Source organism: Crocuta crocuta, unplaced genomic scaffold (genome assembly GCF_008692635.1).
Source record: "Crocuta crocuta isolate KB4526 unplaced genomic scaffold, BGI_CrCroc_1.0 scaffold296, whole genome shotgun sequence".
NCBI lineage: Eukaryota > Metazoa > Chordata > Mammalia > Carnivora > Hyaenidae > Crocuta > Crocuta crocuta.
This window is the reverse complement of record NW_027530504.1, coordinates 1,262,946-1,278,543: the sequence shown is the minus strand read 5'-3', so window position 1 is coordinate 1,278,543 and position 15,598 is coordinate 1,262,946. Positions and strand designations below refer to the sequence as shown.

The 15,598-nt window shown below is 44.0% G+C and overlaps 1 protein-coding gene across 1 annotated transcript in view; it reads left to right on the top strand.

Annotated features, from left to right (window-relative positions):
- Positions 1 to 739: 739 nt before the first annotated feature.
- KBTBD12 (kelch repeat and BTB domain containing 12) overlaps positions 740 to 15,598 on the top strand; it is a 53,020-nt gene continuing 38,161 nt past the window's right edge. Inside the window, exons 1-3 of the mRNA XM_077766861.1 lie at positions 740 to 1,809; positions 4,903 to 5,173; positions 7,196 to 7,346. Coding sequence (XP_077622987.1) covers positions 740 to 1,809; positions 4,903 to 5,173; positions 7,196 to 7,346 — 1,492 coding nt within the window. The remainder of the gene's footprint in view (positions 1,810 to 4,902; positions 5,174 to 7,195; positions 7,347 to 15,598) is intronic.

Genomic DNA, 15,598 nt, shown 5'->3' with positions numbered 1-15,598 from the left:
ATGGAGTGGGAACAGAGAAGCAGGCTGGCTTTGGGGTCCTTTCTAAGTTTGGGATGAGTCCGTTGTCCATTTCAAGTGTTGTAAATTCTCAGGTCAGCAGACATTGGGTTGCGCTTTGCAAAGCACTGTTTTGAGCGATCTGCCCCATCGCCAAAGTTTGCACAGAATTTTAATGGTTTTTTTTTTTCTTGGCCATCCTGTATGGCTTTATGGCCAGTAAATGTTGGGGTGCATTTCTTTGGGAGGGTGCACATAACATTTTCGTGACGCATCTCCTTGGAGAGAAGATTACCTCAGGCCCCTGCCTCCTTTGTTGGCCGGCCAACTGTATTTGGTAACTGGAAATGTATTCGAAAACATGCGTCTTATCAGCTCTCTCCATTCACCTTGGAACGGAGGACTTTCCAGCCCTCCTAGAAAAATCTCTGCTGCTGATTACGTTTATGTTGTTAGTAGTTAATAATTCACTGTTTATACAATCCATGGCTTTATTTTTAGATACAAAGGTGGTTGTCTTAAACTACCCCATTTGGAATGGATAATACTGATTTATAAATAATTCTTAGTCCTCATTCTCCATATTTAAATTACAGAGAATTTTTTTCTTACCAGAAAACGGATTCTTCCCTCTCCCTCAGGACATCCCTGTTGCTTTTTGACTCATCAGACACGCAAATAGCCCCCCAAGAATCAAGCTACATTTAAAGAAGACTTACCTAGAAACATTGAAAAGTGCATCATGGAGTGCAAGGCTGAGGGAAGAGAAAAATACCAACATAGCTTGAATTTACTGAATAAAGTTAAGAACATGAAAGAATTAGCGGAAATGATTGACGTAGTACTCATAGCAGAAGGGGAGAAATTTCCTTGCCACAGGCTGGTCCTGGCTGCCTTCAGTCCGTATTTCAAAGCCATGTTCACCTGTGGACTACTCGAATGTTCTCAAAGGGAAGTCATACTTTATGACACCACAGCGGAAAGCGTGTCGGTGATCTTGAACTACATGTACAATGCAGCTTTGGAGATCAGTAATGCCAATGTTCAGACGGTAGCGATGGCTGCCTATTTTATGCAGATGGAAGACATCTTTAGTGTGTGTCAGAAATACATGATGGACCACATGGATGCCTCGAACTGTGTAGGCATCTATTATTTCGCAAAGCAGATTGGAGCTGAAGATTTATCTGATCAATCGAAGAAATATTTATATCAGCACTTTGCCGAGGTGAGCTTACACGAAGAAATATTAGAAGTTGAAGCACACCAATTTCTGACGCTCATTAAGTCAGACGACCTAAACATATCCAGGGAGGAGAGCATTCTGGACTTGGTCCTCAGATGGGTGAACCACGACCAAGAGTCACGCACAGAGCACCTTGTCGAGCTTCTGAAGCAAGTCAGGCTGGAGCTTATAAATCCTGCTTTTCTAAGACAAGCCCTGAAAAGGAACACGATGCTTCTGTGCGATGCAGCTTGCATTGACATAATTCAGAACGCGTTCAAAGCCATCAAGACCCCCCGGCAGCAGTCCCTAAATCTCCGCTACGGCATGGAGACCACCAGTCTCTTGCTCTGCATCGGCAACAATTCTTCAGGAATCAGGTCAAGACACAGGAACTACGGGGATGCCAGTTTTTGTTACGACCCCGCTTCACGGAAGACCTACTTCATCTCGTCTCCCAAGTATGGAGAGGGCTTGGGGACCGTGTGTGCTGGCGTCGTCACAGAGAACAACACTATAATCGTGGCCGGAGAGGCAAGCGCCTCCAAGCTTTCTAGACAAAAGAGCAAGAATGTGGAAATCTACAGGTTTGTGTCTAGCAAACAGTTGTGAATTGGTTTTAATTATCGTGCTTTAATTATCTCGGCTCTAGCAACAGTAGAAGGAAATACTCCCCAAAGAGGGATCCTGTCTTAAATTACGTGTTGTCAAAATTACCCCATAATTACATATTTTACATACATATATATAAAATTCATAACAAAGTCACCCAGTATAAAATTATTTTTCTCCTTTTATTTGTTAAGAGCATGTGGTTGGATTCCCGTAAGGTGAACATGTGTATATTATGATTCCACTGTCTATTTTCATGCTTTGCTTTCATTACTGACCCATAAGAAAGGGTGCAATTGAAGGGCTCCTGGGTGGCTCAGTTGGCTAAGTGTCTGCCTTCAGCTCAGTCATGATCTCGTGGTTTGTGGGTTCTAGCCCCACATCAGGCTCTGTGCTGACAGTTTGGAGTCTGCTTTGGATTCTTTCTTCCTCCCTCTCTGTCTCTCTCTCTCTCTCTCCCTCTCTCAAAAATAAATAACAAACCTAAAAAGAAGAAAGTGTGTGATTGATTAGGTTTTGAAGAGCTTGTTGATATAACTTAACAAGAAGAAAAGTTTATTAATACTGATTCCTTTCAGCTGATCTTTTAGTTCATAATTCAGAGTAATAAGTAATTTTTTTCTGAACCCAAAATTACTAATTCTCTGTCAGTTTTCATTCTGTATCCCTAATTTGTAGATCTTTCCTGTGTCTCCAGTAGTGCAAAATGTTTGTGGCCTAAGAATGCTTCAAATCCTAGAATCATAAGCGGAATGAGTCTCTGTAAGCAGTAGCATATTATCCAGGTCTTGTATGTGAGGAGGATACATCTCTTTACTATTTATTTAGCAAGTATTCAGTGAGCATTGAGGCCTTCAGTTAACTGGGTAAGTGAGAAATGTGCACCTAGAATAAATACTGGGTAGTAAAGCTCTCCTTCGGCGCCCTCCCCCCTCACCTCCCTCTTGCGAGGGTTTGTTCAGACTTTTCCATGAGAAAAGTTCCTCTTGATGGTGAGGTTGGGAGAAAGAATTAAGAGGCCTGTTATTTTTCTGTGATCTGTTAACACTCCACTGTTGCTTTTAAACTGTAGGTCTGTCCCTTTTTCACCATCATCCCCCCTAGCAGTGATAGGGAAGGGAGTGCAGAGCCCTGGGTGAGAGACCTGGCCCTCTGCCCGTGGGGGCCACACACGTCCCTGGGCAGCAAGAACAGTCTTCCTCAAAATCATCAGGTAGAGACTCCCAATCTGGGATGTCCGACCCCTCCGTGCCCCGCGTTTGGTCGGACAGCCGCTGGTACAGGAAGCTCGGGTTCTTCAGACTGCTGCTTTTCTTCCTCATCAGGACAGTCCGCAGTCCCGTTGTTATTTTTTTTTTAAGTATATTTACTTATTTTGAGAGAGACAGAGAACAAGCGGGGAAGGGCAGAGACAGAGAGGGAGAGAGAGAACCCCAAGCAGGCTCTGCACTGTCAGCACAGAGCCCGATTCAGGGCTTGATCTCATGAACCATAAGATCATGAGCTGAGCCAAAATTAAGCATCGGACGTTTAACCGACTGAACTGCCAAGACGCCTCTAGTGGGTCATTTCTTTAAAAAGAAAAGAAAAAGGTCTACCTTTCCATCTCCTTTAACTCTCCCTCATACTTCAGTATATTAGAGCTGAGGATCTAAGTGCCGTGTTCACACTGTCAGCCTCTGAGAATGCTGAACCTCTTCCATCACTATTTTCTTTTTATGTCCTATCCGTTTCTCTGAAGCGTATGTTTTATAGTTTTATCTGTTCCTTTTCTCCTCCCCATTTTCACTTTAAAGTGTTAAAACAAAAAATCAGATTAGCAGGCTTGCCCAGCAAATGTGTACTTCCCTACCCTCATGGGACGTATTTCATTCTTGGCCTATTTTCTTTCTTTCTTTTTTTTTTTTTTTTAAAGTTTTATTTATTTCTGAGAGAGAGAGAGAGAGACAGCATAAGCCGGAGAGGGTCAGAGAGAGAGGGAGACACAGAATCTGAAGCAGCTCCAGGCTCTGAGCTGTCAGCACAGAGCCCGACATGGGGCTCGAACCCACGAACCATGAGATCATGACCTGAGCCAAAGTCGGACGCTGAACCGACTGAGCCACCCAGGCGCCCCTTGGCCTATTTTCTTAAACCATGTCTCAGTACACCCAAACTCCATTTTTTAGTTCTGATATACTCGTAAAGAGGCAAGACAAAGGACACCCATGAGATCGTATATTTAGAGACTGCATAATATGTGTGTGTGTGCGCGCACACACACACACACAATCAAAGTGTTGGACTCTGGGAGGTATTGAGAAACCAATATACCAGTGTCCCTACCTCCCCAAACCCTTTTCAGACTGATACGCTTACTCGTGGAAGAAAAGACGGAAATTACCATACCCAGAGCATTAAAGTAGATGCTAAATGTTATTGGGCACCTGCTCTTGACTCTGTTCTCGGCCAGTCGGAACTAGAAGAACCCTTAAAACTCTCCACTGCACACGTTGTCCCGTTAAAAATCTCTGAATCGAGATATTTCGAGTTTGCCAGAAAGCTGCCTCCTTTGATGTGGAATTAAAGTTGAGACTTCTACTCCACAGACCTTAGCCTTAATGTTTGGGCATCTTTCATTTTTACTTACCCCTCCTTGATAGTAAAATTACAAAGGATTTGCTGCAAGATTTCCTATTCTTGATTTGCTTTCCCAGAACGAGGAAATGAAAGTGAGTCCTGGAGAGCCTATACTTTGTCAGTATATTTTCTAAAATTCTACTCCTGGAGCCAAGACTACACTGTCAACCAGCTTGAATTTAAATTAAATTAATAACTAATAATAGCAACTACAAAAATAATCTGCAGCAGAGAGATATGGTTAATTATTTCTATGCACATTATAGTCAACCTTTGCCAGAAAAAGAAGCCCAAACCGGTGTTACTATCTTAGATGAATGTGATTTCCTCACACCAACCGGAGGGCCCACATCATGTTGTTTGTAGCTGGAAAAGAAGCTCAGGTATGTTTCTGGGATAAGCTGGGTCCCAGCGAGCGCTAATTGTGGGTTCTCTCTCCTAATTGGCAGGTATCACAACAGAGGAAACCAGTTTTGGGAGAAGCTGTGCACAGCTGAATATCGAGAGCTGTACGCTCTGGGCTGTGTTGGCAATGACCTCTATGTCCTGGGGGGACAGATGAAGGTTAAAAACCAGTATCTCATCACAAACTGTGTTGACAAGTACTGCGCAGAGCGGGACAGTTGGAGAAGAGTGTCTCCCCTCCCGCTGCAGCTGGCATGCCACGCCGTAGTCACCGTGAATAATAGCCTTTACGCGATCGGAGGCTGGACCCCTCAGGTTAAGAACTCTCCCACACCCCTAACTGGCATGGCTGCGCTGCCTCTGGCTGCTGTGCTGACTAAGCGAGCTTGACTTACGTTTGGGTAAAAGGCCTTTGATCTTGTAGAATATTAAACTTAAGAGGGTAACGTGTTGAAGCAGTTTGGGAAAATGAATTTGAAAGGGTGTTATTCATAGATATGACTTCATTCCATATTCATGCTCCGCTCTTTATAATCCTGCCCATTCTTGCTAATTATGAAAGATGCTTATGCTGCGGAATTATCTATAGGGAGCATCTAAGCAAGAGGCAGGGAGACCAGAACCTCATGGTGCCTCTGCCTGCTTAGCCATTGTGGGAGCGGAGGCCAGTCACTCTTAGGACTTTTGTGCATTTAAAGTTCTTACTCCGACGGGAAACCAGAATACCCGACCTGTGATGGTACGCTCGCTGCCACTGGAGTGTGCTGTAACTGCAGACACTTCCTGCCTTAGCCGGGCACCAGCTGGTAGAGGAACCAGATAACCACCGTTCGCACCAAAGCCCTGCCCGGGGATGGCAAAGCCGAGACCGCAAAGTCAGTAGAGTGTGACCACAGCAGCCCTTCCTTCTGTCCCTGGCTGGGCCTCCCGGTGCCTCGAGCTCGCACAGCAGTAGCTGCCTTCTGCCCCCGCCTGCCGGTCCTCCTCGTAAAAACCCCTCTCCGCAGCCCGCTGTCCATCCTCGGGACAAAATGTCAACTTCTTTTGGCCTCTCTGATTTCTGGGTTTGGAAATGCGTTTTGTGATCACACTGACGCTTTCTGCATTCATTTCCCGAGCTTGAGTTTTGCCGTGTATCATACCTGTGTTTTTAAAACCCATTTAATGCCTTGTGAGCTGTGTCCTGTGCATCAAGAAGCAGTACAGACTTAATCACAGCTCATAGCTGAGACCTGACTGATTACGTGTAGTTCAGAGTGATCCTTTTGATAGTTCATGGCATAGAAGCTTTCCTTTGGTTTTCTTTCCACTAAAATAAAGATCACATACTTAACAATGAGAAGGAAAATTAACACAGTAAAGTCAGTATGGCTTGCTGTGTAATGTCTTTACAGAGGGCACGTGAACATTTACTGTATAACAAAAGCACTTGCTGGCCCATACCTAATACAGTGCATTAAATTGCAAGCTAACATGCGTTTGTGATTGCATTGCAGTGATCGTAAACCCTGGTGGATTTAAAGTAATTAAATTAATTACAACTTTCATAAGTATGGCAATTATTTCTGTGTCAAACACCTGCATCCAAAACAAAAGCCATCTAAGCATTCTTACACCCAGGCCATAAAAGTTCTTGACACATTGAAGACAAAACCCATCACTTCACCTGAAGTTTATGATTAGGGAAAGCCACATTCTTGTGTCTAAGAATAAACAATTCAATTCTTACTGTTTCTAGTCATTAAAAATGTATGTAAATAAATACATTAAGATAATTGCAAATAACTTCTATGAACCCATAAATCTTAAAAATTGAGTTTAGACCATTCCCATATAGGTCATACTTATAGTGTAAAAATACTCTAATTACCAAAACACTAAAACGTTTTCATATTTTGTTCCATTTGGATTAGACAAACGAAGAAGAATGCCTTATGAATTATTAAAGATCGTCTCTTGCAAATATTATTAAACCCTAGCACAATAAAGTTTGCTGAAGTAAAATTGCACTTTAAATACTGTTCAAGAATATTTGGTTTCAATTTTAAGTCTCTGCATTCCCTTCATTTCTAAAAAGTGCTGTCCTGTCTCATTGCTGAGATCACAGACGGTTTGCTGTAACCCGATGCCCTAGCTCCACTCCTACAGAATAGAAGTTCCTCTGACATTGACGGAGCCCTCTTCACCCCAAGTCACAGGATCCGGTGTGTGTGTGAGTGTGAGTCACAGCTAACTTCTATTCATCTCCTTGGCTGTCTGCTTCGATTAATTGCACTCGTGTGCTCACACAGGTTTCTAAATGGTGTGTTATCTCATTGGCTGGCCTGTTTCACACAGGTGGATCTTCCTGATGAAGAACCGGACCGACTAAGCAACCGACTCCTGCGGTATGACCCCAGCCAAGACCAGTGGACAGAGCGGGCGCCCATGAAGTTCTCGAAGTACCGATTCAGCACGGCCGTCGTCAACAGTGAGATTTATGTTTTGGGTAAGAAGAAGCAGATTGCTGAAAGGGTGTAACTACTTTTATTTCCCTGGGCAGTTCGCCTCTGTAGAAACGACATGGTCTTCCTTCCTCTTGTATCCCAGTTCAGACGTCTCTATAACCAGCCAAAAATGTTGTTTGGTTTCTTGTTTCTCTAGGGCACAGTCAGATAAGACTAACTGAAAGTCCACTGACTTATCGAAAGCAAAGTTGTTTCTACGGAATTTTCCAGTCCCTGGGGATGCAAGAACAATAGTGTACATCTTTATATATGCCATCGACTAAGATATTTTGAAAGGGGAATAAGCCTTTGCCCACCTGTAGTTGGTGAAATGTGGGTTTTTGCAACCAACTGTGGTTATCTGTGCAAATAGAAGATTCGGCCACTGTGGGTAAGACACCAGTTTTGCCAGGCCCTTCGCTTTGGTTCACCCATCAAACTCCTGGAGAGGTGTTCTCAAATAATCCTCATCTGAATGCATTCATTTCTTATTTCCTATGTATGCGTGGCCTTGTCCTGACCAGTACGGATTGGTGACAGACTGGTTCGTATCCAGTAAAGCAGGTAGACATGCTGGCATAGCTCCCGTGTTTCCCCTGTCCCTCTTCACCGCTCGTTCCTCCCTCTCTTATTATGTCCTTGGCTCCTCTAAGCACATTCCCTCCCTCCCCTCCCCTCCCTCCCCCGCTGCCCTGCTCCTGTGCGGGAAAGGGTGAGACAGGGACATGGCAGCCGACCGGGCGGGTAAACCGATAGGTGTGCCGAGATCCTTCACTTCACCCCGTCCACACTGACGACTGACTGGCAGAAACACAGGGAAGGTGACGAGCACCAAAAAGATGGCAAAGAAAAAACATGAGATATGAGCTCAGAGCAGACCATGCATTTGAATAGCTTTTTTTTTTCTTTGCTAAAAGGAAGCCATTATCTCTTGGCTGCCTGCACAGCATGAAGTAAAATAATTAATGCACTCAAATATTAATAGTTTTATAATTTTAAAAACATTATGCAACATAATTTACGACTACCTCAGTTATGAGACTCATAATGATCAAGTTTTTCCTCTGGAAATGTATTTGTTCCTTGGTTATAACCATATGCTGTGTCATCGGCCCAGAAGAGACCATCTCTAAACTAGAATAGATTGCCTAGGATAGATATATAACTCCAGGGAGGGAAGAGCTAATTATGTTAAATTGGGAGGTAGTCAAAAGAGGGATAACAGTGATGTATTAATGGAACAAAAATGAGATTTCCCCCAATGCGCAGCCACGGCTAGGCAAGATGCGGGATAAAAATGTACATTTTTGTTTGTTTTGGGGGTGACTTAGATGGAGGAAAGGAACCTTAGAGACAAACTTCGGAGCTTACGCTTCCTGGCATGAACAAATGTCCACTAGCTGAATGAAAGGAGGTAGATGTTGGGGCGCCTGGGTGGCTTAGTCGGTTAAGCGTCCGACTTTCGCTCAGGTCATGATCTCGCGGTTCGTGGGTTCGGGCCCTGCATCGGGCTCTGTGCTGACTGCCAGCTCAGAGCCTGGAGCCTGTTTCAGTCTGTGACTCCCTCTCTCTCTGACCCTCCCCTGCTCACGCTGTCTCTCTCTCTCTCTCCTAGAAATAAATTAAAATATTAAAAAAAGAAAAAAAAAGAAAGGAGATAGATGTTAAAGGACCCATAAGATTTGGGCAGGTGAGGAGAGAAAAGAGCCCACCCAGGAAGAGAGATCATGCAGAGGGGCAGGAAGAAAACGAGCAGGGAGAAAGCATAAGGAGAGGTTTGGAGGTGAGAATGAAGGTTGAAAGGAGAGAGAATGAAAGGAGCGTGAGTAAATGAGCCCACGAGGGGCAGGGAGCTGTGGGAGCTAGTTTACAGGTAAAATGCCAGCCAGTTACCAAGGCCTGTCGTAGAGAATCAAGAGAATAATAGAAAGTGGTGAGAAACTTTGCAGAAGCAACATGATTAAAGAATGTTTGGGGAACGCTGGTGAGGCAAGGATTAGAGAACAGATCGGTGGTGAGAAGAAACTGGATATGGAAAAGACCAATCAGAAAGACTTTTGTCGTAGCTTAGAATCTAGTTCCTGAATATTCAGAACAGAGGACCGGACTCCTAATCGCTCAAATAAATGTCAGCATCTTGTAAAACTCAAACCAAAAGAGTCAACACCCCCAACATTTGCTACTTAAAACCCAAATGTACTTCTCAGCTTGGAAATGGAATGAAGTTCAGCTGTTTCGGGTCTGTTGCATTAGTTCAGATATCATTGTTCATGGACTGCTAAGTGGAATTTGGGCAAATACCCTGTGGAACCCTAAAGCCTTATCAGTCTCAGTGGTTCACACAGGAGCCTCACAATCATGTGTTACTTGTTTTAGCGAAAGCCCTGTCTGCTTTTGGGAATCTGCGTGTGCCCCACTGTGATGGGGGTCACTGCCAATTATTATTACCTGATACCTGTGATAGATTTAATTACTTACCGTCTCCTGGGTAGTCTAGAGATCACCCCAAAATTACACCCTCTGAAATCGCCTTTCCCATAGAAGCAGTGTAGTAAGGTGGGGAAGGTGCCAGCTTTGGAATTGAGTAGATTGGCATTGAGATCCTGGCCTCACCATTTATTACCTGCATGTCCTTGGCCAAGTAAATATTTTTTTCCTAATATTAAAATCAGAACGCCTGCCTCTTATGAGAGTCGAGAGTAAATAAAACAGGGTGTGTAAAATCCCTACAATGTAAGTGTTCAGACGTTATTATAACTACCGTATTTTTTAGCTCCGTTGTGTTACAGACACTTTGCTGAATTCTTTGCATAAAGAAATTCACTTAATGGTCATAAAAAACTGATAAAGTATTAACTCTTCTGTATGGCAGACTAGATATCTAGACTGATTCTCCCACTGGAAATACCAAAAAAAAAAACCGTTAGAAAACATTTTTTAAATTTTCTGAGAAGCCTCTATGCTCTGTATGGCAGGAAGAACTGAGCAGACCAACAGCAGTGAGGGCAGGAGGCTGCCGGCTGTGGAAGAAGTGAGTGAGTGGACACCCTCTCCCCACAGAGCAATGATAAGACCAGAGTTTTCAAAACAACCATTTCCGGTCTCTGGAAACCAACCAAAGACAAAAAAGTGAGAAGAGCTTAGCTTCTCAAAGCTGCTGAACTTGACGTGAGTCTTCAGGCCGTCCTTGGCATTCTTTCCTGAGCCGCCCCAGTTCCCCACCCCACTTGATTTGGCACAGTATCTCTACTGGACTGGGCTGTCTATGGAAACTAGCATCTTTGTTTGACAGAGGGGGCTGACATGTCTGGGAGTGAAGGGCGGGAAACCCACACTCAAACAGTGACAAACGGGAAAAGCCTGCGTCTCTCCTGAGCTGAACTTTCAGTCTTGGTGGGGACAGCAGCAGACAAGAGAATTAGCCAGAAATTTAATAGGGATCTTCCAGGGAAATCCTGGAAATGAGAGTCATAGAGGGGCTTGATAACTTCTCCACACATCCCTAGAGGCTAGGGACAGACGTGCAGCCCATAAGGGGATGCAAGTTCTTCACACGTTCCTGGGTGACTGGGAGGCCGAGCACGTATGGAGAGGGGAGAAAGCCAGGCAGAAGTAACAGTCGTGGCAGGCCTGGAAACCACCTGAGCTTCGAATGTGCTCCCGACCCACACATAGACCCACCGAGCAAGGCTGGAAGCCTTACTAGTGTTTGACTGCAATTAGCCATTGCCATGCCTAAGCCATGAAGAAACAAGAGAAACCCCAATGCTAAAGAGAGAGAGAATTTTATTTTTTATTTATTTATTTATTTATTTATTTGAGAGAGAGAGAGACTGCGTGAGCAGGGGAGGGTCAGAGAGAGAGGGAGATACAGACTCTGAAACAGGCTCCAGGCTCTGAGCTGGCAGTCAGCACAGAGCCCGACGCGGGGCTCGAACCCACGAACCGCGAGATCATGACCTAAGCCAAAGTCGGATGCTCAACCAACTAAGCCACCCAGGCGCCCCAGAGAGAGAATTTTAAACAATGAAGCAGAGACAGAAGCAAACCATAGTGGAGGCAAATTCAGTCTGAGCAAATCACTTTAAAACAAGAAAGAGCAACAACAACAACAAAAATACCCTAGGGAGGGAAATGAAATTAAAAGTGGCGACAGTATATTATTTTAAATGTCTAGTTACCAACAAAAATTTATAGCACATGCAAAGAAAAATAAACAGGGATGTGTAACCCACACTGGGGCGGGGGCATGGAAATATTCAATAAAATCTGTCTCTGAGGGGATATGGGATGTTGGATATGGGATTTCGTTGATAACATTTTGTTTATAACATTCCAAAAAATAAACTGCCAGGCTTAAAAGCTTTCACTGGTAAATTTAAGAATGAAATAACATCAATCTTTCAACCTCTTTCAGAACAGACATGAGGAGGAGACACTCAGCAACTCATTTTATGAGACAGCTTTACCTTATATGAAATTACATACAGATTATACAGATATACAGATTATACAGAAAAAGAAAATTACAGACCAATATTCCTCATGAACAGAGACACAAAAATCCTCAAGAAAATATCATCAAGTTAAAACCCAGCAATATATAAAAAGAATAACACACCATGACCAGAAATGAATTTTATCCTGGAAAGGCACGGTCAGTTCAGTGTTCAGAAATTAACCAATGGAATCTACCGTATGAAGTCTATAGAAGAAACCTCACAATCCTGTCAACAGATGCAGAAAAATCATTTGAAAAAAATATAACAAGCATTCACGATTAGAAACTCTCATCAGGGGCACCTGGGGGGCTTAGTCGGTTAAGGGTCTGACTTCGGCTCAGGTCATGATCTCACAGTTTGTGAGTTCGAGGCCCACTTGAGGCTCTGTGCTGACAGCTCAGAGCCTGGAGCCTGCTTCAGATTCTGTATCTGCCTCTCTCTCTCTCCTCTACCCTGCTTGCACTCTGTCTCTCTCCCTCAAAAATAAATAAACAATAGATTGAACAAGACCTAAATCTGAAAGGCAGAGCTATAGGTGTGTCACAGTGTGTCTTTTAGACCACATACATTTCACATAATTAGTAACGTAGTTGGATTTAAGTTAACCATCTTGCAGCTTGTTTTTATACAACCTGTTTTTTCTTTGTTTCATTATTCTTCTCCTGCCTCCTTTTGGATTAGTTTCATTCTGTCTTTTAAAATTACACATTCATGTAATTTTCCAGTCGTGGGTCAGGGATTCCAGTATGCGTTCCGGACGTTGGATTCTACCCTCACGCTAATCCTTTTACCACGTCTGTAAGAACTTAGTAACCTCATCCCCTCTACCCGTTGTACTTGTGTGTCAAACGCTCTACATACCCTTATGCTGTGGTAATTTTTGCTGCTGTTGCTGTTTAAACAACCTTTGGTGGCTGTTCACAAAATTGCCATGTCCAGTGCTTGTCATTCCTTCCTTACGTTACACGCTTCCTTCCGACCTGCCAATAAAAAGCAATGATCTTCAGTCTAAAGAATTGTCTTTCGTATTCCTGGTAGTGCAGGTCTGCCGGTAATGAATTCTCTTGGCTTTTGATGGTCTGCAAAGGGCTTTTTGAAGGAAATCTTTTGCTGGTTAGAGAATTCTAGGCTGGCAGATTTTCTTGCAGCACTTTAAATATATCAGCGTCTGCCTTTCTTCGTTTCTGTTTAAAAAGTCAATGGTCTTGGGGCGCCTGGGTGGCTCAGTCGGTTAAGCATCCGACCTCGGCTCAGGTCATGATCTCGCAGTTTGTGGGTTCGAGCCCCGCGTCGGGCTCTGTGCTGACAACTAGCTCAGAGCCTGGAGCCCGTTTCAGATTCTGTGTCTCCCTCTCTCTCTCTGACCCTCCCCTGCTCACGCTGTCTCTCTCTCTCTCTCTCTTTCTCTCTCTCTCTCTCTCTCATCTCTCTCTCTGACCCTCCCCTGGTCACGCTGTCTCTCTCTCTCTCTCTCTTTCTCTTTCTCTCTCTCTCTCTCTCAGAAATAAATAAAACATTGAAAAAAAAAAAAAGCCAATGGTCTTATTGTGGCTCCTTCGAAGGTAACATATACTTTCTGGCTTCCTTTAAGGTTTTCTCTTCATTTTTGTTTTCAGGGATGTCACTGATATCTGCTTGAGTGTGATGTCTTTTTTCATTCTGTTTGGGGTTGACTGAACTTTGGGGATTTATAGATTGATGTTTTCATTAGTTTGGGGGAAATCTTCGGCCATTGTCTTACTAAATATGGCTTCTATTTTATTCTCTCCCTTCTTTCCTTTTGTGAGACTTCAGTTGGCTGTATGTGAGAGCTTTAGATGTGGGCCGTGTGTCTCTTACGATCTTATCTGGATTCTCCTTTCCTACTTTTTTTCTTCCTGTACTTCAGATTGAATACTTTTTATTGAACTATCTTCAAATTCACTTACTCCATCTTCTACTGTATTCAGGCTGCTGTTAACTATCCTATGAATTCTTATTTTCTGATACGATTTTTGGTTTTCTTGCTTCCAGAATGCCCACCTTATGCTTTTTCATAGATTCCAATTTGGTGAACTTCTCCAGTTTTTTTCATTCTCTTTGTCAAAGTTCTTTTCCTCTATCTAATCTCATTAATAATCTGATTGGTCTGCTAATTCCAGTATTTGGATAATTCATGAATCTGCTTCTATTATGTTTCTTCTTCTTTTTCTTTTATCGGTCCTATTTCCCTGCCTACTCACACGTCTGGTAATCATTCATTGTATGCGGAACAATGAGAAAGGATCACAGAGCTTCCCAATGCTGTCCTCCACCGGGCAAGATACTGCCCTTCATTGGCAAGACAGAGCAAAGGACGGGTCACCTCAGTGCGACCAGGTCACAGCCTTAGTGACCCTGAGTTTGTCTCACCTGTTGTTTGTCCCCGTTCCCGGGTCATGGTCCCTCCAGGCTTTGGACTGGGAGCTTCATGGATCTCTGTGTCCTCTCTCCTGAGGGGCTGTGGAGATTCAGCTCTTCCCTTCAGATTGTTCTAGCTTTGCTCATTTGTTGTTGTTGATGTCATTGCCTTCCTGAATAGCTCCGAAGCCCGGCGATATCTCAAAAGAGAGATTTCTGGCTTGTGCCGGGCACCTCGCTTCGGTCAGATTCGGTCTCCTACATCCCGTGCAGCTCCAGGAGATTTCCCTCTGACCATGAAAAGTATTTGGCCCAGAATCCCACATTGCCTTAATAACTCAACAGTTTCAAGTAAAGAAATGGCCACGTGTGGGAAGTTCCTCTCTGCTGATCCTCTAGTTTTCAGTCTGTCACGCTGACCCCGCACGGCTGCCCCTGCCCTGCCCCCAGCCCGGTCTCTCTCTCTCTCACTATGGTCTCTCTGTGTCCAATCCAGTTCTTTGCCTCGGTCCAGAATTAGCAAATACCCCAGGTCTAGAAAATGGCCCAGAAAGGGCTCTTTCCTCTCTGGCATTTTCGTTCATCTAGTCCTTATTGTTTCCACACCTCTCTAACATCCTTAAAAATGTGATTTTTTTTTTCCCAACGGACTCTTTTTTGCTCGTTGCATTAGGATCATTAACCTGCCAGGACCTACTACTACATCTCACCAAGAAATGGAAAAATTATTGCTGTGCTCCTTTTTTTAGACACAGTTCTTCCTGTATGATATGTGTGCATTACAGTTTTGTAAAAGGGGAAAAGGGAAAGAACAAGATCTCGGGGCAAGTTCCTTATTCAGACTTACAGTTCTCAAATGGCGAGGAGAATCAGAGCCAGTCAGCTGACAACAGAGCCTTCCTTTTGGCCTCTGGGCTGCTCCTTCCTTACATCGAGGTTACTGGCTTCCATCCTGCCGTTCGACTAAGACTGCTCCAGTAGCATCATCAGTGGTTACGGAGGCCCTTCGGGAGCGGCCTGGCTTTGTCTGTACCTTGAGTCGGCTGACAGTTGTCCAGCAGGTCATGCATTGGACGGTGCTGGCCCTGCAACTCTCTGCCTTCACGATGAGGGCTGTAGGGTTTCAGTGCTTCTTTATTTCATGCCCAAAATCCTAAGCTAGAGTCTCCCCACAGGGGCTGACCTAGGAAACCTGGTTTACTACTATACGAGCATATAGTTCTGTGATGTTTTTCCATAACTGGAAGAATGCGAAAAATCAGAAACTCACATGCTCTAGCCAAGATCATGACCTCTCATCTGTAAGTCCTCGATGAACAGGACCCGTAGCGCTTCTCACAGAATCCAAGCTGAGAAACAGAATGATTGAATGC